The 25,314-nt window shown below is 40.4% G+C and overlaps 1 protein-coding gene across 1 annotated transcript; it reads right to left on the bottom strand.

The window, feature by feature from the left end:
* Window positions 1-907: 907 nt before the first annotated feature.
* Window positions 908-24,167, bottom strand: ctnnbip1 (catenin, beta interacting protein 1). Its single transcript, XM_029436354.1, has 4 exons — window positions 23,986-24,167; window positions 15,662-15,776; window positions 13,902-13,992; window positions 908-4,010 (listed from the first exon to the last, which is right to left on the bottom strand). The coding sequence occupies exons 2-4, from the start codon at window positions 15,755-15,757 to the stop codon at window positions 3,952-3,954; spliced, it is 246 nt and encodes an 81-aa protein (XP_029292214.1). The 5' UTR covers window positions 15,758-15,776; window positions 23,986-24,167; the 3' UTR covers window positions 908-3,951.
* Window positions 24,168-25,314: the final 1,147 nt, after the last annotated feature.

The following is a 25,314-nucleotide window of genomic DNA, read 5'->3' as shown; positions in this document are numbered from 1 at the left end:
AAGATACGCCCTAGTGTTTCTATACGATTTACAGTAGATGTCACAAACCTTCAACATAAGGTGCCACTGCTGTTACTGACAGTCTTTGTGCAGCTGAAAGGACCCCAATGTAAAGTGCATAAGAACGATCATGTAAACACGATAATGACATGATAGAAAAATAGTTCTACCTCGTTTAAAAACAAATACAAAATGCTGACTTGACAGTGGTCCCTCACTTATGTTCATAAATGTGTGTATATGCATGTCTGTGCATTCACCGTACGGGTGAATATGAAGTAAAAGTCTTCCGTTTGGATCATCAGCTGTAAATACACAGAAAGTAATAATTGTAAAAACAAATATATTTGACATTTTGTGGTTGTCCTGGAGCTTTTGACCAGATCACGGTTTTCATCAGCGAGCATGTAAAAGTTCAAACTTTCTATAAATCTTTGAACTTTTTTTGGCTTCTACGGAAATTGTCAGAATTCATAACAACTTATGAAGACAGTGTGATATCATTTTAAGATCGGAACAAGCAAGTAAGTGGACCTTGAGTTGCAGAATGGAAAGTTTGAACATTTACAGCTAAATGACAACTGAGCAAATAAGAGTTATGCTTGAAAGCTCCGGAACAAGTAAGTGTACCTTGAGTAGAGATTATTTTGTCATCTGCGGCTGCATTTCAGGTTTTATCAAATATGCATTTTTCACTTATCAGACTGAACAAAAGTACAATACAGACGATAAGCAGAACAAAGTATGATCCTCATTATGACTTTGATGAATATCTTCTCCCCCGCATGCCCAGCACGAGGCTTTATCTGAAATAAGGCCTCGTGCTGCAACAATACGTTTTTCATCTCCGAGGTTGCATGTTTGACGAAGTTCATCTTACTTATGACGAAAAGAAGGAAAAGTCACGTTTCACTGTTTAAAATATTTTTAATGGTTCAGTTGGTATAGGATTTGGAAGCATTAAGTCAAGACATGGTCAGCAGCCATACAAAACAAAACCAACTAATCAATGTCGACCGAGAGGAAAATAAAATACAAAAGCAACAAAAAAAGAAAAAAAGAACAATTAGGCAAAGTCATGTCATCACAGTAAAAAGATACATCGATCAGAGTCAAACTCAAAAGCATGCTGCAAATCAAAAACCGGTAGCAAGCTCAATGATGATTTCTCACACACACACACACACACACACACACACACACACACACACACACACACACACACACATTCACAACTTGAACAAAGGCTGTAGAACAACCTCCGATAGTTAAAATGTACAGTAAGACGCCTTTTAGAGAGAGAAAAAACAATGCATAGACAAATAAAGAATGTTTAAAAAAAAAAAGTAAACATAAAAAGACAAATGTCTTCGTCATAGGCGGACAGCGTGATAGATCTGTTGGCTGATTACATCGCAATGATTGCTGAGAACATTCAGATAGAAGTTATTGCCAACAACAAATAATGGATAATATTTTACCCATACAAAAAATGATTTTTTTTTTCTGAAACATTTTTAAAAGAGCTAGTAGCTTCCACAAACGTCAAGAGCGTACAAACAATGGTCAATGTGCCGAGGCTTCAAAGATCCTCGGCTCCACTTGAATGAACATTATAAACCACGAGGCAGGACATGCTTGGCTTCAAAACATTACGTTACAATTATTTTTAAGTTATACAAGTTAACAAACTGTACTTAAAACACATTAAATATTGAGCATGTCACTAGAAAAACATGTCTGTTGTTAACAAATATTCCTTTGAGCTATTCCAGTTGAGTCAATTAACACAGAAGGTTTTTTCTTTTTTTATCACCGAAGGAATAAAAACACGGTTACAAAGTTTTTCTTTTATCCATTGAACCAAACATAGAATCTCTGCGCTAAATATCAAAATGTATTTTTTGCAAATATCCCATTGATAATAGTGCAAGAGATACAGTACAGTCAGAAATAGCGCACAGCTCTTACGTTTGGCTTCACGTGTTTAGTTACAGGTAGTTAGAAATTAGAGTTTGTGTGATTTTAACAAAGAGCCACCGCTGATGACACTAAACTATCTACTGGTTCTCCATCTTTAGTGATGTGTTCGAGGAAGTCAATTCAGTAAACAATAAATTACAACTACAGCTCTTATCTGTCTCTTATCAATTTTTTAAAATCGTTATGTTAATGTCATCTTACAGATAAAAAAAAACAAAAAAAACAATTGGCACAATCAATTCATTATTGTATTTTCCCAACTATTTGCACAATTAAAAAAAAGTTTTACACGTCACAACAACCCCAAACTAGTGTTTGTTTGGGGAGAATGTGTATACCTGTGTTTCATGTGATTATGTCTGCTAGTGTCTTTAATTCTTACGCTTTGAAGAGAAAGGTTGTTGCACTTTCAACAGCCTGTGGTTCAAAATAAAGCAGCAGAAGAACAACAACAGAGGCCTCATTTATAAAAACCTGTGCGTAGATTTGTCGAGAAGAAAACTGTGCGCGAGTAAAAACTACCCCCACCGTGACGCTGTTTCCATTTACACATCAATCAGGTCAGTAGCCTCGTCATCTTGCCCTGTTAACTCCCATAATTAAACATGAATGATTAATGACAGGCCTGCTGTGAGTGTTAACACACAAATCAATCAGTGTGTCGTTCTAATATTTGCACGGGAACAAAAAGGTCAGATTGCAAATCCACAAAGAGAAATGTTTGACTTCACTGTTTGTTAGTATTTCTGATTTGACCAATTAGATTGAGCGCTGCGTGATCAGAAAATAAAAATATAGAGTTTAATAATAAAAAATACTTGCCGTCGCTGCATATTGGTAAAGAAAAGGTCACTGGAGCTCACTGCACTTGATGGGTGTGTCGTGGTTCTACTTTCTCTAACTACCTGCCGCAAGGTGATAAATAAACCGGCTAGAATTTGATATAAAGTGACTCACCGGATGTAGACTGTGGGTATCAGCCTGCCATTGGCCTCGTATTTCACGAGGCATTCTCCTCTCCTGCTGCGTGTTACCGTTTTGTAAAGGCACCGGCGCTGCACCCTGTTCTTAGCGTCACCCAAGACGATTGTGATTAGTTTGAAGAAATATGTCAAGCCACAGCGTTTGTTTCCCTTATAACAGAATGACAATGGGTGCAGCCAGACTAGATATAAAGAGGGAAAATTAACTGTCTGAGAAGAGTTATTAATACATTAGATTTTATTTAACTACTTTGTCTTCAGCGTGCAGGTTCCAGAAGACGTGAAACAGCTGCATGGGAGATGGCGTACCAATCTTTCACGGCTCTTTTTTAATACACACCAAATGTTTATAAATGAGGCCCCTTGTGTGACACAATACAAAAGCCTTTAGAACACAACAGCTAAATCAAAAAACTATTTCAGCCCCATTAAGGTAAGCAGAAATAATAAAAAAAATCTCTCCCCTAACACGATCAACCATCACACTCGCTGCTTGACCAAAACTATATTTCTCTTTGCTTCAATCAGCTGCTGACTGGTCACTTCCTCCCGTGACCGCAGCAGATATAACACGTAACACTGCCTAAAGTCTCAACACAGACAAAATAATACAAAACAAAACCAACCCGCCCCCCAAAAAAAAAAAAAAAGAAAACTACATTTGATATTCATCCACACAATCTGTGAGTGTTTTCACTGACTGCCTTGTTGCAGATGCTTCAACCCACAGTGTAGCACTTGAGTGCATCTCAGGAAATGGTGTGCCAGCTTGTATGAGGAGGGGATGGAAGAGGCCGGGGGAGAGCGAGGCAGCCACCTTCTGGAGTCTCTTCCCCTCCTCTTCTGTCCCTCCCGGGTGCCCCTCCTCTCCTGAGCTCATCAGTGTTGCGTTTGTGGAGTTTGGGTTGCTGTGTGGATCACGTGCGGGGCGGGAAGGGGGTGGGGAGGACTGCGGTAGGGCAGAATTGGGGGGGGGGGGCCAGGGTCACTGTCGCCGATCCTCCGCCTCTGACCGTGAGAACGCCATCACCACGTCCTCTGCACCTGAGAACCAACAGCACAAGTGCAACTTGTATTTATATGACACCGACATTTACTGACATATTACCCAACATGCTCTTCTGCAACAGAAAACAATGTGACATCATAAATGGGCATAATTGAAAACCAAGGACAATGTTTTTTACTGTAGCTGTTGGGCATGAGGGCGTTTAAGGGGAATTAAAGGGGAAATGTGCCACCTTTTATGTGGATGATCTGTTTTTATTTATTTTATTATAATCGTATTTCTACTACAGCATGCGCCCTGACCACCCAGGAATCCAAGCTGAAATAGCCTGTCATTCTTCATCACATCAAACTACGTCACGCTCACATCAATTAATGGCGCTTGAGGCAGGAAGAACAGCAGATTTTGCAGCTGCAAACTCTCAGGATCGGTCAATCTAGCACGCACTGAGGAATTTATTGCTTCAATGGTCTGGATTTACCATCAGAACTGATTGGATGTGTTGTTATTGATTTATTATAGAAGCCAAAATCTGATTCATGATATAAACCAAACAGCAATGCAGAATGAGCGAGATACTGGATAAAGACTTAATTTCAATGTGTCAAAGAGGATGAATCAGCCACATAATGTAGACGCCAATTAAAAATGTGACTTTTATTCCAGTTTATTTACCAATAGTGTATGGGGAGTTTATTAGTTTGAGATTTTGACAAAGGATGTCTTAATGTCTAGCACAGAAAAGTGATATTTACTTTTATGACTAACAGGAAATGTCTGTAATGTAAATGTGTGACCTGTTATGTGACACACAGATTCAGTTTCACAGATTAGCAAGTGAACCAAACACCAACACATACGAGTCTGGAGTCAGGTGCTAAAATGTGTCGCAAGAATTTGCTTATCTGCTCATGCTCTGGGTTATTCAGAAACAGGCAAATCAACCGTATCAAAAAAGTGTTTGGGACGTTTGTTGTGCTGCACGCACACAAACAAAGGCTGTTCAGTGATTTTTAAGTGTGAAGCAAACAAACTATTCTCAGGTCATAGGGTCCCGTCAGTATCCTGTAAATCCCGTCAGTTGTGACAATAAAGCCGAGGGGAAATAAAAACACAGTGCAAGACGGTAATTTCATCTATTGCCATGTTCACCTGTTGTGGGAAGCCTCCACCTGCCATCACAGCGCCCTGACGGGGGATACAGTAACACATTGAGCGACCCGCTGACAGCAGCATCCTGCGCCGCCATGATAACACCTAGATCTGAGGCTTCAATACCATTCAACCTCCTCCGCTGTTGCAGCTCAGGCTATGAGGCACAGGATTGTCTGTCAGTAAACAACACTAGATCCAGCGGATGATATTAACCTCACTAAGCTGTGGGAAAAGAACTGATAGGCCGGCAGAAGAGAGACTGAAATGATCTACAGCACACAGGGTTTGATTTATTTCCTCTCCTTATGGGCCTCTTTCACTTTTACCAAGTTAATGAGGACAAACTGATAATTACGGTCTTGTATGGGTTGAGTCAACTAATGGATCCTGCCAGCTATACAAAGACACTTTATCAGCTGGCTTTTGTTTAGAATCACTCATTAGTCTGTTCCCAACTATGATTCATCAAATCACTTGGGCCTGCCCACACCTGCTGACACAGTTTCTCTAAATAAAATACATGTGCCTCATACAACCAACTGATCTTTCATTTGGACTTGACAAGTTTTAATTTTTAGCAATTCATTCAGTACGTACACTGTCAGAAAAAAAGTGAGTGAGAATGAGACAGACAGACAGAGAGAAAGAGAGGAAGAGGGAGAGAGAGAGAAAAATAGAGAAAGAGGGAGAGAGAGAGCTAAAAGCACTTTTGCCAAATGAAGTAGGAAAGTATTAAAATCCTTCCTGCACTGTCATGCTTGGCAGCCTGCTGAAATGCATTTGCTTCTTGGTAATGGAAGTAAATTGATTGTGAGACCACAAAGCACATACATCTCTAGACTCCTTGAATCTTTAATTAAAAACATGTCTCTTAAAGACGAGAGGAGCAAATGACAACCAGGTGCCAAAGCCTACAGTAAGCATGCATTGAAATAAAAACATTTGACAAGCTACGACCACATAAATATCATTAACACGGAGTTCCACACCTTTGCAGGCGGTTGAGGATTTCAAACAGCATCTCGTGCACGTCTGCTATAAAAATCCTCTTCGCCACCACAGCCCTCGAGTGCTTGTTAGATTTAATTATTGTGGAGATATGAAAGTAGGCCAGGGAGGGACTGTGAGCCTCCACATGTATTTGGCACAAAGGGCGGACCCTCCTCATCAGACAGCACAGACCCTCCAAACTGAATATTGAGTTTGATTTGGCTATCTCTACGGAAGATAATTAGCATCTTTCTTTGCTGCATTCAGATCAACGCAAGCTTTTTAAGATCGAGACTTTTAGGGGAGGGTGCCTTTTAAATTGAACTCTCAAGTTCCTCTTGAAAGATAATTGGCCAACCAAATGAGGTTATGGCGAAGAAGAACCAGAAGAGGAAACTAGAGAGAGTGATAAACAAATATTGGCATACACATGCTGTTCGACTTCAGTTAATAACATAAATCTCATCTGCTTTGAGACAGCAGGTAGAGATAATGACGCTCCAACAACAGACCATTATGTAATGCCACACAATAGGAAACTGGAGCTACTAAGATGATGTTTCTTCGCAGGAACTAGCAATAACACCTATGTATCACTATAAATGCCGGTCTGAATCATCTTGTGGTCGTGTGAAGGAGTTCCCCCTCGTGTCACGGGCAGTTCAGAGGAAGGACATGTCAGACTCTGTGCAACTTGAGCCGAAACGATCCTGAAATTAATCCACAGAGTGGACGGCTGGGCTATATCTGCTTTACTTTGCCTGAGAGTCATGTGCGGACCTCGCCCTGCCACAAACACACACACACACAATCACACTCTAAACAACACGATGGAGACGTCAGGTCCCTCAAAGCTGTTGCCTAGCGACAGATAAAAAAATCAGCCTGCATCAGTGGATGCTGCTGCCTGTGAGCAAACAGCTTTTTAGTTTGTTAGGATGCAGCACTGTGTCCGGCCCCTCCCTCCACTGTGCACTGATCCCCTCCTCACCCAGCCCGGTGGGGGTGAACAGAGCGACTCCGGACGGTGGATTACATAAATAACAGCAACAACAGGCATGTCATCCGATTTGAACTCCATTAATGCTTTGAGAAGAAGAAAATCCCCCTCAAATGGTTTTTCCAGGAAAAGAATATAGAGGTAAAAATAGAACTTTTGATATGGTTTTTTTGTTTAAACAAATAAACAGAGCAAATCGTTATAAAGCCATGTCTCAAATTGAAATATGAACCATCAAAATGCTATACGTTTCTATTCTATTCTTTAGGAACATTTGATAAGTTGCCATTTATCACGCAGAAATGTCTGAAAGATTGCCTTTGGGTTTCATCCTGTTAGTCAAAAATAAACATGCTTTAGGAAATAACTGTAGTTTTGTCTAAATTATGATTAAAATGTAGGTTCTAGAGTTTTAATTAATTAGATTAATGAATATAAAATGATTACTTCTTGGACTACACTTAGTTTAGTTTAAATTACAATGTTTTATTACATAAGTGTGCAGTGGTGGCTCATTTCCTTGCTGTGGTGCTGCACCGCCGGCAAATAAATACAGAGGAAACAATGTAAGGAGATTTTCTGAAGGGCTGAAGATTAACATAAAAACAACAGAGATTAATGAATAAATAACCATTAGCTGTAACCCTCGTCCCACTAAAGACAGCCAGAACAACAACATCCATCTATCTGTTCACTTCAACTAAATCACAAGCAAACAAAGTCTTTCTTCACACTAAGAGACTTTATATATGTGGATGAGAAGCGCTACAGAAATGAACTAAAAACATACAGAGTTCCACTGAAACCTCCACGGATATGATAGCTGTGAAATTAGTTTGTTTGAAGTGAGAGGCGCCGTGCTGAGTCCCTCCAGTCTGAATAAGCAGAGAAGCAGCTATATGAGGACTCCAGTGTTGCAGTGATAAGGTACTGAGTTAATAGTCGGAGCAGCAACATCATGTGAGGTCACGATCTGTGCAGAGTCAGCTCAAAGGCCAAAGACACGAGATAGACACGAGATACCCCCGTTGAAAACGACAGCAGGGGTGGGTTCAGAAGCTTGACACACAACAGGGGAGAGTGTGTTGTACAGTTTACATCAACACACACCCCCACACACAATAATCTGCTATGTCAGACTCGCATGACGGCACATTACTAGCTAATTATTAAAGTATGAAGTCCCCTCCCTTATCTTTCTTTTTAATAATTTCATTTTCTTTTGCCATTACTTTCCCTCACTTATATAATTACTCACGTGAGCATTAGGGGGACATTCAAGATCAGACATCTGCGCATTAAACTACGGCTTGATTATTATTTTGCTGGTATCTTTTTGCCATTTTGACCAGGTCGCAGTTTTAAAAGCAATGTATTGCTATTGACTTCCTGGTTAAATAAAAAGGAGAATATGGGAATTGAATTGGTCTGTTTTTAATAAGCTTCACCAAAATGTTTATCATAATATCAAAAAATACAATTTATTCAAGTGCCCAAAAAAGATGGTAATATCACTTAAATCCTGTGTAATGTAGCTTTTTAACAGAAAAGGTGAACTTAACATAATAAAGTACATAAGATGTGCAAATGATTGATTTAAGATTGCAGTAAATGTCAGTTTGTTCTTCTCTTCACCTGATATTATTTCAGAGATTTAACGAGCTTTGAAATTAGGTTTAATCAGCAGCAAACCATTTTCAGATACATTTTTCTCTTAAATGGATCCGTTAAAGATGGATTTAATGAATTCTACATTTTCCACATCCAGAAGTCAATTATCGTAGGCAGCAGATTTTTAGGGAGCAGCGCCAAAACACAAAATCTATTTGATTTAACTTTTTTTTGTTGCCAATGGAGCTGAGATCAATAGAAAGAAAACACATTAAAACAGATGTTCTAAAACTATCCTTTAACATTTGTTAATACAACCACATACCTATGAACACATTCGTGTTGAGAGCGTATTGAAGAAGGAAAGCCTATTTGTTTAAGTTGAGTCAGGAGTCACTTTATAAATCGGAGTCTCTATCTTCAGTGACGAACAGGCTATGGTATGAATCGATACCACTCTGCCTGAGTCACCACACAAAGGTGGGTCCTTACTCACAGGGTGAGCATCACATGGCTTTCACTTGAAAAGGTTGGTGTAAGGATTGCGTTATACCAAGATTGTAACACAGAACAACAAGATTGTTGATACAGTGCACGGCTGCAGTAACATTTTAAACAAGAGGCCATATTTCTGTAAGAAAGGAGCCCGACAGAGAGAGATTGAAATATCACACTCTAGCTGTGTAATTAGCACTCCAGCTTGCCTCCTAATGACACCTGCTCTAATCTACGGATGCAGCACATTGCAGCAACACAAACCAGGGACGAAAGCTTTCCTGGGACAACTGAGGTTGCTATGACAACCCCATCGTCCTCTATCCTCTTTTGTTTAGGCCCTCAGACATCCTTCTGGGGAGGAGTAAACTTTCCTCATCAAATCAGACAAGTTAACAAAGTCCCAGGATTGTTGGCTTTATGTGTGGCTCTGACAAACTGAATTGTTTAAAGTGACATGATGTCAGCCATGAAAAGCCTCGAATAAGAGTTAAAGGGGGACGAACAGCCTGATTGTAAAGAAGCCACTTCTGCACTCCCCATATTAAGCTGTCAAAACTCTCTGCACCACAGAGATACACAGTTATTAAACATTTACACACAGCCCCCAAAACCCAGGTCTTATTTTAATGAGTTCATTTTCAATCACAATAACAGCGTTTAAACAGAGCGTGCAAACTCCTGCTCGTCCACCGTCCTCCGCGCCTCCAGAATTCAGCCACATCAAGGTATTTTAACTAAAAGCTGAATAAGAAAAAAGCTCCAGAGCCTTTGGCAGAGAATCCTTCTTTGGCCTGATTAAAATTGCAAAACAAAATTATGTATTTGCATGTATGGTAATCAGCCAATTAAAACTATCTGAAATGCAAATTCCATGACCCATAGACTTAAAAGAAATATGAGCGGCAACCCCCGAGTTGGTTCTCTCGTTTCTTACAAGGAGGAACCAGAATAACATTCGACAGCTTGAGCAACATTTCCATCAGCATCAGTCCGATCACTGACTGCGATGAGTTTACTGCAACACCTACAAATGAGTTTTCTTATCAAAATGTGCTAGGGCTGACAACGGCAAGGTTTTTATACATTTGTCACATTAGCTTTTGTCTGCTCTCACACCCACACTTTTATTTAACATTTACTGAATGCAGCCGGCCTTGAGTTAGAGTAATCAATATCAGAGTGTGTCTCCAGGACGGCATCGTGCTCTCAGTGTCCTCTGAGCATGCTGGCACTCGATCGAAGAGGCTATGTCTGACACGTGACACTATCTCTCCATGCCGAGAGGCCTTGAAGACGCTGGTATTGGAGCATCTTGCCTCAGCATGTTCAAACTATCCTCTGTTTCACACCGCTGGGTATTGCGGCTGAAAAATCTCTTTGGTTGAAGCCATCTGACCTGAAATGGTGGATCCAGTGCTAATAGCCTAAATGCTTTTTCAATTTAACAACAGTCAGACAACTCGTATTGTTTAGGGGGTGATGCAAGTTACTATAAACCTTTAAAAGTAGCAGACGAAATGGTATCATCTGACAAGCTGGGAGGGGTGAGTCATCCACTCTTCAAAACAGCAAGCTGAGCAGCAATGATAGAAGACAGTGTGCTTTTTATTACCAAACCAATATTACCATCATAAGCCTAATTTCTACTAGGAGTGGGAATCTTCACGATTTGATTACGATTTAGAAGACTATGATGCGATTACAAAACACTTATCGGAAATCTAAATGTTTGATTTCTATACATGATTAATTTATTCTCACTGTGTGACTACTTGCTGCTTTACAATGTAGCAATGTTCCATAAATCAAAATAAACCGATGAATTTACTTCCTTTTATCTTTTATTATAACAAATGGAAAAGATGTGTCAACTGGAAGGTTACATTTGCCAACATGTTTCCCACCCTTGCAGAGAGAAACAGAGGTGAGCCTGCAGCAGCATCCTCTTGTCCAGGTCCCTTTTCCCTTCAACTTCAAAGAAGCCAAAATGCTCCCATACGCCATCTTTCAAGCCAGGAGGTGCCGGTAGGATTGTATCCCTCTGCGGTTGCTCAAGCTAAGCCATCCTCACCAAAACTCAAGAAGTAGCTTAGCTTAGAGTGTAAATGCAGAAGTTTACGCCCATTACGTTTCACCAACCAATTGGTTCAGCCTTAAGGAACGTACAGCCCTGGGGATTGGGTTTTTATTTTCCATTATTGATTTTACTGCATCATCTTTCAAGAGAGAAACATGATGCATCTAAGAATTGAGTCGCCCACCCCCCACCCCTTATGTCTACAGCTAAAAAACATTTGAACTCAGAACAAAGTGGAAGACCTAATGCTTTGAAATAGTCTCTCACAATTGCACAATATTGCTCAATCCAGCCTGTACAGAAGCAAATAAAATAAATTGAAGCTACTCTACCAGACAGACAACAACCTCTGCCTGGAAATCTGCTTTCAAGTCACAGAGGATGTCTGTCTGGCTGCTGCACTGTGTGACTGTCAACTGGGACAGACGGTACTACTGCAGCATACAGAAGGACGAGGGAGAAGGTGAGAACAGAGTGAACCACGGAGAGTAAAACCTGAGTTTCCTTCACACTAATGTCCAGTACGACTAACACTAAAACTCAAATTCAATCCACGTGAATGTCTTTTCCCTAAAATGTATGATTACAACTCGCACAATTACCTATATTTTCAACAGGAATCAAATAAAACCGTACTTTGTAATACTTCACACTGGTATTTTTTTTGAAGGCTGTGCTTCTATTCAATTACATTTTAAGAGGCACAATGACATGTGCAAGTTGCTAGGCAATAAAATGTTTCCTTTCATCTACCACCCCCCCCCCCCCCTCCCCACCCCCCACATTACCAAGTCTAAATGAGATCAAATAGTGTGTGGACTTCCCTCTTCACACCACCTCAAAAGGATACAAAATGTGCTGATACCTACAGAATGCTGTCCTTCAGCGTTGAATATTTAAAGGTGATCAACCCTCAGCTATCTCCATGATGCCTAATCACAGTACTTTGAAAACGACACAGACCACAAATAATTTATTGGCACATCGAGGATGTGGCAGGCTGCCAAATTACACTAAATGTGTCTATTTTTGTGATGTATAATGCATAGTGGGAGCACCTTTCACCAGTGGTATTCGTCCATAATTAATGAGGCTCTTCTTAGCAGTATTGACTGCACAGAGACATGGAGTCCTGTATCTACTAAAGGGCATGAAGACAGAGACCGAGGGCATGCAGCACAATCTGACAGCAAGTCTGAAGTAGTGTAAACGGACAGAAAACCTCATAAAGTAATGATTTAAGATCAGTGCCGATCTCACTTGTTGCTGCACTTTTTAAGCACCATCTTTCCTATCTGATGAAAGGCTTAATGTTCTGCTGCTCGATGAAGAAACACATTGTAATAATGCAATCTACACTGCCCATGATGCAATGATCCACATTGAAATTCTAATGATGAGTCTCATATTGCAGAAAATAGGCTGAATTTAACCAAATCTGACAATGCCGTTTCAATACCCTGCAGGTTTAAACAAAGATTAAAAAAAACAAACCACCAGAGAAGGACAACAAGACAAAGTCACTGTGCCTTATGCTTGCCTCAGTAATACCCTGTATTATCATAAACACCAATCCTTCAACACGGGAAATCACATTTATCAAATCAAACAACGGTGATTGGTTTCTTGCAGAGAAAAGGCACGGGCAAGGAGACACGACTCTTCACTGTAGGTAAAGTGTCGCAGGCAATCTTCCTGACTTAAAGCTCCCCGGAGGGACCAATATCATGAGCGACAAAGTGAGGCCCGGGCCCCAGCAGGTTTACCAGTGAGGACAGCAGGGCTCCTATCTGACAGCCATGTTTGGACTGAGCCTGGAAAGAAGCTGATAAGTCTAGTTACAGAAAATATAATAATAAAAAATCATCTGAAACAAATTTCTGCTGCTTTCTCAGGTAACTGCAGTGCCTCTTTATACACACACACACACACAGTCTTGAGTCATCTAGCGCCCTCTTGTGGCTTTAAAAATGTAAAAACTGTAGAGGAGCTAAAGAAAGCTCAACAGTGCCCCCTGGTGCCCTGAAAAGGCATGACCCTCGCTCTTGTAAGTCTTATAACAACCAATATGAACAGTGATTTGCTTTATCATATAAACATCAATATTTGAACTCTGTCTAGGCCACTTGTGAGAAGCAGCGATGCACTCACGCTGAGTGAGTCACACTGTTTGCTGTGTGAGTAATCCGACAGTGCTGGTGTGCCGCTGAGTGAGTCAGCCTCAGCGTACAGTTAGGGAACCCGTTTGGCCTGCCGGGGTTAAAGACTCAAGAGGAGCGCCGTGTGTGTGGAGTATTATTCCCATGTTTTCATCTGGGCGAAGTAGCACTTCTGTGACATGTGAAGGTGGGGTTTGTGAGCTGTTGTAATTGTGCTTTGTAATTCTATCCATATTAGGGCTGTACCAAATGTCTTTTTATATTAAAACTTCTATTGATGTTTTCAAATCAAGCTTCCAATGTCTGTCGTCAAAGTAATTCTTCAGATAAAATGAGAAATATACCAACGATAATAGCACTGGCTGGATGACTGCACCTTGAATGTGTGTGTGTGTGTGTGTGTGTGTGTGTGTGTGTGTGTGTGTGGAAGCCTTACCCTGGTCTATGTTGTGCTGTGGAAGCTGGCTCATCTGACTGTGGACCACACCTGCGTAATTGCGGAGAAAAGCCTCTTCACTGGGCGTAAGCTGATGAGTAAACAAAGTGACATTTCAAGTTATCAAACAAGAACAAACCAAACTAGATCTTCTCTTGAGGGAGCATAAATGTATGTTTTTCCTCATGCTGATCGCTTAAAAACAATTTCAATCGAAACAGTTCTCCCATAGGTACGCACGCCACATTTTTTGACTTTTTTTACATGAATTATTTATTAGAAATAAGATATATATTTTTTTTGTGTTTTGGTAAACATCTTGATCTTTAATCATTTTTGGGTTAGGGTATATTAGATCGTTCGGCCCATTTAGAAAGCGAAAGAGATGTTTTTCAGAAATGTTATTCTACTGCAGTGCTAATAATGAAAAAGTGGGTCTTTCAGTCCCTGAAAGGAGAGCATTGCATTATGGTGTCTCTTGGTAACAAGGGCATCAACTCCGTAGTTTGTAGCTTTAGAAAAAAACGTTTTGTTGCATGGAAACCCAAAACTTGATTGTTGAAAAGTCTAATTATAGCAACATAATAATACTTCCGTTAGGAATGGATTCACATTGACCTAGAGTGTCTGGGTTATTACACCAGCTTTTAGCCATGTAATTACAGTATCAGAACTTATCTTAATTAAGAGATGTGTGTCTATGCAACAGTATCCAAAGTGCTGTGAACTCTGAAGCTCATTTACAGCACCGAAGTTATTGCTATTATTATTAATAATTGTTACGTTATACAATCAGATAATCCGGCAATGATGCCCCATTTCAGCCAGCAACTGTAGATTTTTCAGCCGGAAATGACAGCCATTACAAACGGATTTTATCAGCTGTAGAAATGAAACAGTTACCCAACAGTTGTATCTGTTGTCTGGCTCGTGTGCCGTCTGTATGCTGGAACTGCCATTTAAAAAGACTCTCTGACCTTTCGGTTTCTTCTCCACACAGGTTTAAAAATAAAAAGCCCCGAATATACACACGTTTCACCTTTTAACGTGCTTGTTATCTTTTCAAAAGAAAGGTTTTTCAGATATTTTGTTATACTTGCTTCTGTAAACTTGTACTAATTGAGAAGAAGCTTTAGATTACTCTAAGGAGTAATCTAAAGTAATCCTCCAGGAGGCAGCAAATTAGTTCATCTCTGCTCAATCCCATCTAGTTATTTAGGTTGTGAATTCTTGTCGCTACTTGAGCTGAAGTGAAAACACACCCCTGGAGCTGCCGTCGGCTCCGTCTGATGCAGACATACAAAATGTAAGTGCATATATTTGCCGAGTGATGACATGACCAAGTGTGCATCTCTCCTCCATAGATGACAAAAACGTTGGTTTCCAGACTGCTATACAGTGACAGGGGTCTTCAATTGATTTAGATTGCCTCCAACAAAATTAGGAATATAGTCAATTTCAATTTTAGAAAAAGCCTCAGTATCTTTTTTAAATTGTGAATCTATTTTGGAGGTCTTTGACATTAAATAGTTTGCTAAAGAACCATACTTTGTGCATTTCTCCAGAGCAGGCCGATAAAGCTCCTCCTGCTTCCACCATAATGACATGGTAATAATGGTTTCTTGATGACAATGTCTAAAGATAGGTGTGACTTTGCAGATTTAACAAACAATGTGCATGAGATGGACAATGGGCATTGTATAAATTTGTTGAATGTGAATATCCAAAATGTTGCATGTTAGTCAAGACACTGCACTTACATTCGATCCCATTTTCTTTAGCATGAGCAGGACCCGCACTTTCTGTTGGATGTACATGTCTTCAGGAGACTTCCCCGGGGCCTCCTCGTGGTTCATCCCCCCTGCTCCTGTAGCTCTGGACACACAAACAAATCCACGTTACACAAGCTACGCAAACACTCAGTGTTATTAGAAGTTAAAAATACTCAAACACAGCCACACTATCAGAGAAGCCATAAACTGACAGACTGATACTCTACTAAAAATCTGTTTAATGTGAACACTTGCCCCTGCAGGCTAAATAGTGATTGCACTTGTGTTTTTTTGTATTTGTATTCTTCTGAATGTTTACGGTATAATATGAGTGCTGTACTGAATACAACTCCGACAAAAGCTTTTTAAACAGAACATTGATAACTAATGTATAATTCATATAATCCTTGGCAATACTCAGGTATGAGGTTAAGTCTCTAGCATTGCACCAACATCCACTGAAATAGTACGATAATAATATATATAAAACTGACTGCATTTAAATTATAAAATGTTATTTAATGTCTTATATAGTGCAGTCTGTGTGACAATCACTTAAATCATATAATCCAAACAGTGGTGATAGTTGAAGTCAGAGGCCTCGTCTCAGTGCAGTAACCGTGCATGTTTGGCACTTCACAGCGTGAATGGATGTCATTAATATTGCATGGCAGTTTTCACACAGAACTCGCCCCTGCCTGCTCCTTCTATCTCATATTCTCCGTCTAACTAATGACCTATTTTCTCTGTCAGACTGCAGAGACGCAAAATATAGGCAAAGGGGGAGAAAAGGGGAGAAGAAGAAGAAAGCGATAAAAGGAGCTGCCAAAGCTAATGCAGATGACAGAAAAGGGATAGGTTTCACTGTGATAGCACACACACATCAAGGTCGGCTGTTGTCGCATTAGATCTCCGTTATAACGCACAACCAAGACGAGGCATACAGCACGGCTTAAAATACAGCCTAGATATGTTAATTGAAAATAGCTAAAAGAAGAAATAATTCATAGAAAAGAGAAAAACAGGTTAAATCTGGTCTGAAAGAATAAGATTTAATGTAATGGAGAGAATATCAGTATGCAAGTCAGGATTTGTTCTCCCCTAAGAATCTTTCATAAAAAGCCTACGGGAGCCACAGTGACTATGATAGTTCTGGCAATTTATTTTGGCCTCTTATCTATACAAAGGACCACTAATGCATGTTGACAGGCTGTTTGATGTGGGGTTATATTTAATTGAGGAGCTGGCTCGCCGTCCCCACTTCCCAGAGCCCAGAGGGGGGAGAAGGATAATTGGGGCACCGTTGGCCATTGGCTGGCGTTCGGGTGCCACTGTGAGCGTGTGGATTCATCCAGATCGGAGCAGCTGGAGACCATGCTTCTGGCTATAGTCCTTATAATTACAGCAACCTTTGGTGGATGTTTACTGCAAGCAAATAACACTTGACTTTGTCTTCTCGTCAGTTTTCAGCCACACACAGTGGTCACAGGACAGAGAATGAGGGGGAAATTAATGCATAAGTTATTCATTTCCACCTGAGCGTCGAGCACATAGTTCACTTAAGAGAGCCACTGAAGTCTCAAAGCAAGACCGACATGAAAAGATGGAGAGAGCTTGCTGGTGTCAGTTGCTCAGTACACCTTTAGGGAGGATGTTGGTGGTGAGGGTGAAGGAGGGAGGGGGGGAGAGACGACATACAGAAGGAAGCATGATATAAACTCAGGAGCACCAGAGAGAGTCGACATGCATCTCATTCCCAGGAATAAAGCAGTCACTGCGTACGAGTGGATAAAGAGTATAGGCAGACTGAAGACATAACAAGACAACAAAAAGGTGTCAAACAGCCTTAATATTCAGGCATAATTTGAGACTTGCAAATTAACAAATTAACCATTTTCACATCCCTCAAGGTTCAGTACTCGGTCCCCTCCTCTTCACAATATACATCCTCCCCTACGGTCAGATACTCCGCCACTTCAACCTGGACTTCCACTGCTATGCCGACGACACTCAGATATACCTCAGCACCAAATCCCCCCATAACCCACCCCGCTCCCACATCGAATCATGTCTCACAGCCATAAAAAACTGGATGCAACACGACTTCCTCAAACTTAACAGCAACAAAACCAAACTCCTCCTCATCGGCTCCAAATCCACACTCAGCAAAACCTTCAACCTGACACTCACCATTGACGGCAGGCACCACGGTTTCCCCCTCCCCTCAGGCACGCAACCTTGCCGTGATCTTCGACCCCACCCTCTCCCTTGAGCCCCATATCCGCTATATTGTCAAAACTTCCTTTTTCCACCTCCGCAATATTGCAAAAATCACACCGTCTCTCCCCCGCCCAGCAGCTGAAAGACTGATTCACGCCTTCATTTCCTCTCGCCTTGACTACTGTAACTCCCTACTATATGGCATCACCGCAAGCTCCATCAACAGACTCCAACTGGTCCAGAACTTCGCCACCCGACTCCTCACACAGGGGAGGGTTGCAATTTGTATTTTTACCAGCCTGAAAATAACATTTGATCTTATCCTACTTCCATCACTTTCTGCTATACGAAGAACAAACGTAGTGTGTGCGTGACATTCCATAGGGAGAATCTCTGCAGGAGGTAGAACAAAGTGGAAATACAAATGTGAAGGCGGATAATCAGTGATGTTCTTCTATTGTCGTGACATGTTTTCGAGTCACTTTAAAAAAGAGGAAAGGAGTCAGATCTGATTCGACTGTGGATTTCACAGTCGGTACTGGTTCAGTTCTGGTACTCAGTGAACTGGACGACAACATGTATACAACAGTGATTAACATTGTGCATATGATTATGTAATGGATAGTTTCAGTGGTGCAATCCTGCTGAACCAACTAGCTTTCCAACCATATTTATAATTCCAACAATGCGCCAGATGGCACTCGGCTGCCTGTCGTACAATGCCTCACTGCCAAAGACTTAACTTCTAAATAATGGCTTCATGCATATCACTGCTGGATTACAACATTTTAAACACACTGGGTCAAGATAAAGTCCAGTTCAACATGATTTAAGAGCCAAAACTCACAGACTGTATGTCCTCATAGTCAGGGGTATTATCAGCGATGTGTTTCTTGAAATATATGACAACGTATATGCTGCAACTTACCTGATAAAACTAGCCCTCCGTATATCCAACTACTACACAAAATGCAGATTGACCAGTAAATTCATTGCAAGAGACTTTCTGTAATCGACTGTAGGTCTTAACATTTCTTCAAGCTGTGTTCCGATTAAACTCTTCTGGAAAAACAAAGTATTTTATTTATAGAGAAATATGTCTACATTTCTTGGTTTTTCCTTCATCAAACAACCAAGCCTGTCAAGGCCACTCCTCGTCAGATTAGACCTTAGCTGCTTCTCGTATGATATACGTAAGATCTGACACATCCACTAAAAAATTTCTGCTTTAAAAAAAAGGAGGAGGAAAAAACATCTTATAAAATGATTGATTTGATTGGGATGCAGTGACAAAGAGGAAAAAAATGACAAGTGACAACTTTGCTAAAAACCTATAAATAGGGTTCTGGAAAGAAACCTTTTTATGTTTAGCCTACTTGCATCATTCTAGCATTATTCTGATGTACACGCTCGTCTGTGTAACACGTCTTAAATCATTTTAAGGACCACAACAAGGATCCTGTCAGAGTCCTTTGTATGTGTCTGATGTAAGGTTCTCGAGGTGGGCTGGCTCAACACTAATCCCTCGAGAGATGCTCAGCCAGCCTCAGACGCATGCGGCTAATATTCTAGACGTAATCAAAGGCTTTCTTTAATGCTGATCTGGGTCTAATCCCCCCCCCCCCCCTGTCCGTCTTGTCATTGTTGTGATGTTGGGTTGAGCTGAGACATCGAGCCCCTGCAGGCAGCCCAGCCAAACCACAGCGTCGCTGACACTGAACTGAAAAATCTAAGAGAAAAAAAACACAGGGACCAGTTTCTGATCTCAAATCTGTGGTAGTGGCGGGACACATAATTGATCTGGTAAAATAATGTGGTGATGCTGCGGCTTAGGTGTGTCTTTACTGCACCCATGTTAACCGTTCAGCCTTGTGTCAGTTTGTTTTTTCACAATTAAAATATGGCATTCAATAAAATGAACTGTGCAAGTATTTAAAAAAGATTTAATATGTACTTTTATAAATATTGTTTCTCACGAGATACCATCTGATTTCCTGCCCTCTGAGCACATGGCAGGAGACTGAATATCCCATATTGCTGTAGTAGGTTGGAATCTATATCACAATATAAGTACAAATATTTTTTTCAGACACCTTAACATTTTGTTAAGATAAACGTATGTAAAATCATAGAAACATTTATAAATGATGTTCCACTATTACATCATTACGCTTCAAACTGTTACCAAGTGAAACTTACATAAAGACACACAATCCTTTTTTGGGGCACTGATGAATAAAATATAACCATCAAAACGTGCCCTGTTTAAAATCATATTGTGATTTAAAACAACTTAACATGTCACACAGCTACTGCACATGACGCATTCAGTAATGCCACTTAATAAAATAGTTAGAAGCCTATTCATTGCATGGCCTCCGCATTCCAGATCTCTTATGTACGCTTGGGTATCAGTGTCCATTAGTGTCTCTGAGAAACAAAAACATGGAGAAGACTTCTCACAACATTTCAACACTGTGACCGGGCCACACAGTGCAGTGGGGATCTGCTGCCAGAGATTACAGTATGCAATGTGATAGGGCCTGGAGGGTCATGAAGGGCAGAGGCTGCCAAAGTGCACGGACCCAGTCACACATGGCCCGTTCCACTTGTCCAGCGTGTTATTGGCTCTAGAATCAGCTGTGCACATGATGCACAATGTCTGATTGTTTAAAGAATTCTAATTCCTCCAGCAAGCGAAAAAACAAGAAAAAAACATTTGAGTTGATTGACAAACAGTTTAGTTTGCAGCTAAAAGCCTGGACTCTATAAGACCATGATAGGTCAATAGCCTCCACAGACAGCAAAAACCAAGAAGGACAAATACCTAAGAATTCAATCATGAGCTGCTCCAACACCCTTTACACAAATGTGTGAGAAACTTCAGTCGGATGGTGTGGCTGCCAGCTGAACTGCCAACAATCTGGCCTGGTTCTGCAGAGCAGCTGTGCCCCTGCAGGTACACACACACACACACTCTCTCTCTCTCTCTCCTTTTCTGGTGGCTGACCATGTCAAGAAACCTAATAAATCAACTAGCGGTCATACTGAAATTAGGACAGAACAATGTTCTCATTCAGCACTGTAGTTCTGCAAAAATAAACAGCAATTTGAATGTTATATTGTGACTTTAACTAATCTTGTCACACCTTTTAATAGTACTAAAAAAAATGTGGATTGCAGCGTAATGGTTAATTTAATTACTAATTATTCTGTCACATATGTATGCCAACCGTATTTATAATCCAATGGTGGAGAAAAGCAGTGAATACTCACATTTTAGAAGTAGAGCTGCTAAGTCGATTGTCAGAAAAATACTTGCCAATTATTTTGATAATCGATTAATAGTTAATGTAATTTTTCATGCAAAAAAGGCAGAAAATGCAGTTTTCAGCCTCTCAAATATGTGAGATTTCCTGTTTTTTATCACATTAAACTGAACATCTTTTGGTTTTGGACTGACAAACCAACACATTTGAAGACATGACCGTGAACTTGGAGAAACTGGAATGGACATTTTAAACTTTTTTTCTTACATTTTATTTTAAACGATTAATCTCAAAAAATAATCTTCCGATTATTCGATAATGAATAATCAAGAGTTGCAGCCCTATTTAGAAGCTGGAACCAATAAATGCCATTTCTAATTGATAAATAATTTCTGAAGATTAAATATATCTAAATTGTTGACAATTATTTGTCAACAATGTTTAATGTTTCCGCACAGGAAAAAAAATCACTCCGACAATTGTGATAGTAATATCAGTCCTATCGCCCCACTTCTATCCAAACCTGCAGGATACATAATGAAATCCATTTGACCAGCCGTGCAGCCAGCAGATTGACTCCCTCTGGGTCGGGGCAGCATGGGGTCCTGAAACAGCGTGAGCCAGACGAGCAGTAAGGCTCAGGCTTGGACTTGCTGGATGTCTGCATGCTGCCTTTGTGTGAAGCCATCACCTCACATGTACAGTGCTCACAACAATGGCTACAGTATTTCGGCACAATGGTGATGAACTGGATTGTGAAAACATGATTGATAAGTAGGCCATGTCTTGTTGTCACCACGTGAGGCATGAACTCAAACAATCCTGCTCAACTGTACAGGCTTAGTTCATAGCTGGGTTTCTGGGTGTGCTTAACTGTCCTTTGACTATTTCTGTGCCACATTAAGTTGATACTAGAACCTACAGAGAGTGAGTGCATTTGACAAATGTATACCTTATGTCACTGGTAAAAGATTGTCCTAGATTTAGATAACACTTATGAATATGTATGAACATTAAAAAAAAATCTGATTTGTGACTGTTTTTCACAGACCATACTATAGAACATAATTAAATCTGGACTATGATCTCAGAACATCTTAGCTCAATCCTCATGGTCCCTCAAAGGAATTGAAACAGAAGCTGCAGGCTTGAGCTGGTCCCTTGGGTGTGTGGCTGCAAGATTTCAAAAGCGCCAACGTCAAGGCAGGGAATAAAATTCTGAAAGTTATAGGATCAATGTGCTTGGAACAATTCAATGAAATGCAAATGTACAGGATACCATGCACACAAGGCAAAAAATTGCAAACAGAAAAAAAGGCTCTGCTTTAGAGTTTGATTCTGTTAAAAAGTCAAAAAGACTTGGTGGTCGTCATGGAGGCCTGTCTTTTGGACTGGCTGCGTGAGGCGCGAATGGATCCAAGCAGCTCTGGTATCATCGTGTCAGGCCACAAGAGGCCACTACGTGGGCAGAATTAATGCTGACAGGCTGACAAGTGTGCCAAACACAGAGCAAGAGGTTGCGAGATGAACCAGCCCTCCCTCCCAAACTCTGCTCTCGGGCAGCTGATGAGGTCCCCTCGGGGCTCGAGCAGCCGCTGAAGAGCACCTGCCCTGACTATGAGGAGGCGAGGTCCTAATCTCTCTCCAAAATCCATCCAGTTAGGGGAATGTGCAAACTAAGGCAAGCCTGACATACTGTGGTCCATGACCAACTCTGCTAGTTGCCAAGAGGATTCAGAGCGCTCGCCTGTGGCCAAGCCCTGATACCCACTGGCTGCAGCACTCATCAATGCCCCACAGCCGGCAGGGAGCCAGCTTCACCACTCAGAGGGTTGTCAGCTATCTGACATGTGGGGGAAAGCAGACACTGTAAAAGGCAGTGTGGCACAATGCATCCATTGGTGGCATGAGCCAAAAATAGAAAGTCAATGAAGGAGGTATGTGAAAAGAAAACTTGAACATGTAAACCAAATGAAGTGACGACATGTTCAGTAGCTTTTGTGGCTGGAGCAGTATTTTAAATGTTCTTTACGAATTACCTTGGCTGGTAGGTCTTAAGTGAGAGGCACAAATGGCTTTGTAATTTGTATTTAACGCTATATGTAGGTGTGTATTATGTATATGTAGTCTGCTATAGCTCTGTGTGTTTAAGATACGTTAAGTACAATGTTAACGTCATAACCGTTGATACAAGTAACCCAAACTATAACGTTAACGCTCGCGAGGGTCTGCATAACGTTCCACTCACGTTAGCTGAGATTTTTGAGTTTTTGGTAGTTTTCTTCAAAGTCAAACTCTGACTAAAAAAATAACACAGCAAACAAAACAATGCCTGAACGACAAACTAAAACAAAAAACGTTATATTTCCTAAGAGATGGGCGGACATCATGACTGTGTACGGACCTTGTTATCATCTTGCGGGACGCAGACTGTTCAAACTGTAGCAGCGCTCTTGCTAGCCAGCAGCAAGCCTTCAACGCATTTTCGACATTAATCTTAATCGATATTCGTCGTGGAAAAACATATCACGACGATACTCTCATTGGCTTCACAAGTCGTGTTCGTTTTAACCTGACAATCATTTAATTTAGTGCCCACTAAAACCCGCGCTACCTTTGGAAAAGCAGCCAATGCTAACCAGCCAAGCTAACTCGCTAGCATGCCCGAGACAAAAGCCTGAATGAAGTTCCTATGGGTGCAAACACCATCCAGGTACCGCTGCTCTGCCAGAAGTGTGAACGCCGGGAATCAAACACACGTATCGTTTATAAAAAAACCTGACAATGTGTGCCTAGTCAAAAAAATGAGACATATGAGCTTACCCCTCCTGGTCCAGCTTTTCTTTCTTCTATTCTCTGTTTGAATGGTGTGTTGTTGTAGGAAGGCGTCCTGTTCCGGGGTCACATCCCTCCAGTCGGCAGAGCTTCGGCGAACTGACTCAACGCAGCGAGAGTCCTGCTGGATGTTCAGTACCGACACCGACCACCGGGGCCGCCACCGGCACAGACTACACTGTACATAGTCTCCTGGATCTATTACTATACCAATGCTGGAATGTATCTAAGTATATGTATTTAATTACTGTATTTAAGTACAATTTGGAGGTACTTAAGTATTTCCATTTTCTACTTCTACTCCTCTACAATTTGGATGCCAATATTGTAGTTTTTACTCCACTATATTTCTCTGATATACTAGTTACTTTGCACTATTGTTTATTATTCAAATTAATAATACATAATATTAATCAACTAATAAAGGATTATGTCATACCCGGCAGTATATACACTAGTTTAAATGAGCCCCACCTTCAGCTGCAACATTAGTGATGCTTACACATTCATGCATCAGTATTTATAACACAATTATATATATATATATATATGATTCTGAAAAGGACCTTTTGTACTTTAAGTATATTTTCATGCTAATACTTTTGCATTGAATGCAGGACTTTTACTTGTAAGGGAGTATTTCTACACGGTAGTTTTGTTACTTTTGCTTAAGTAAAAGATCTGACTCTGAGTACTTCTTCCACCACTGGTGTTTAGAGGATACATACAATGTATGTTTTGTACAGTGAGGGAACTTAATCTTAATCATATATTCTACTTTTTCGCATTATCATTATTATTATTATTATTATTATTATTATTATTCACACTGTTGTTATATAGGCTATTGTAGTAGCAACTGAAACTTAACCCATTTCCCCCCAGGTAATCAATAATCTATTTCTGATTCTGATGTTACTGAAGTTAAATGAGCAATACATGCTTTCAAAATCTTACTTAGGTAAAAGTACATAGGCATCAAAATATAGCCTACTACAAAAAGTAAAAGTACTCATTGTGCAGAACGGCCCTTATCAGAATAATATACTGTATATTATATCATTGGATCACCACTAATGCTGAATCTGGTAACGGTGCAGCTAATTCACTTTATTTACTGATTATTCAGCCAAATTGAAACATTATGATTTATTAGTTGATTTTAGTAGTAAAGTACCTCATAATTGTATACTTGAATAAATGTATTTCGCTATCATCCCACCTCTGCTAAAAAAAATATGAAGCCCATAGTGATGTTATTTCTCATGTTCATTATAGGAGGGCAATCAAAACAATGCAGTGTTGTAAATATATATG

The sequence above is a fragment of the Cottoperca gobio genome, chromosome 7 (genome assembly GCF_900634415.1).
Source record: "Cottoperca gobio chromosome 7, fCotGob3.1, whole genome shotgun sequence".
Taxonomy (NCBI): Eukaryota; Metazoa; Chordata; class Actinopteri; order Perciformes; family Bovichtidae; genus Cottoperca; species Cottoperca gobio.
Note: the sequence above shows the minus strand (reverse complement) of the source record. Positions and strands in the feature narration are given on the sequence as shown.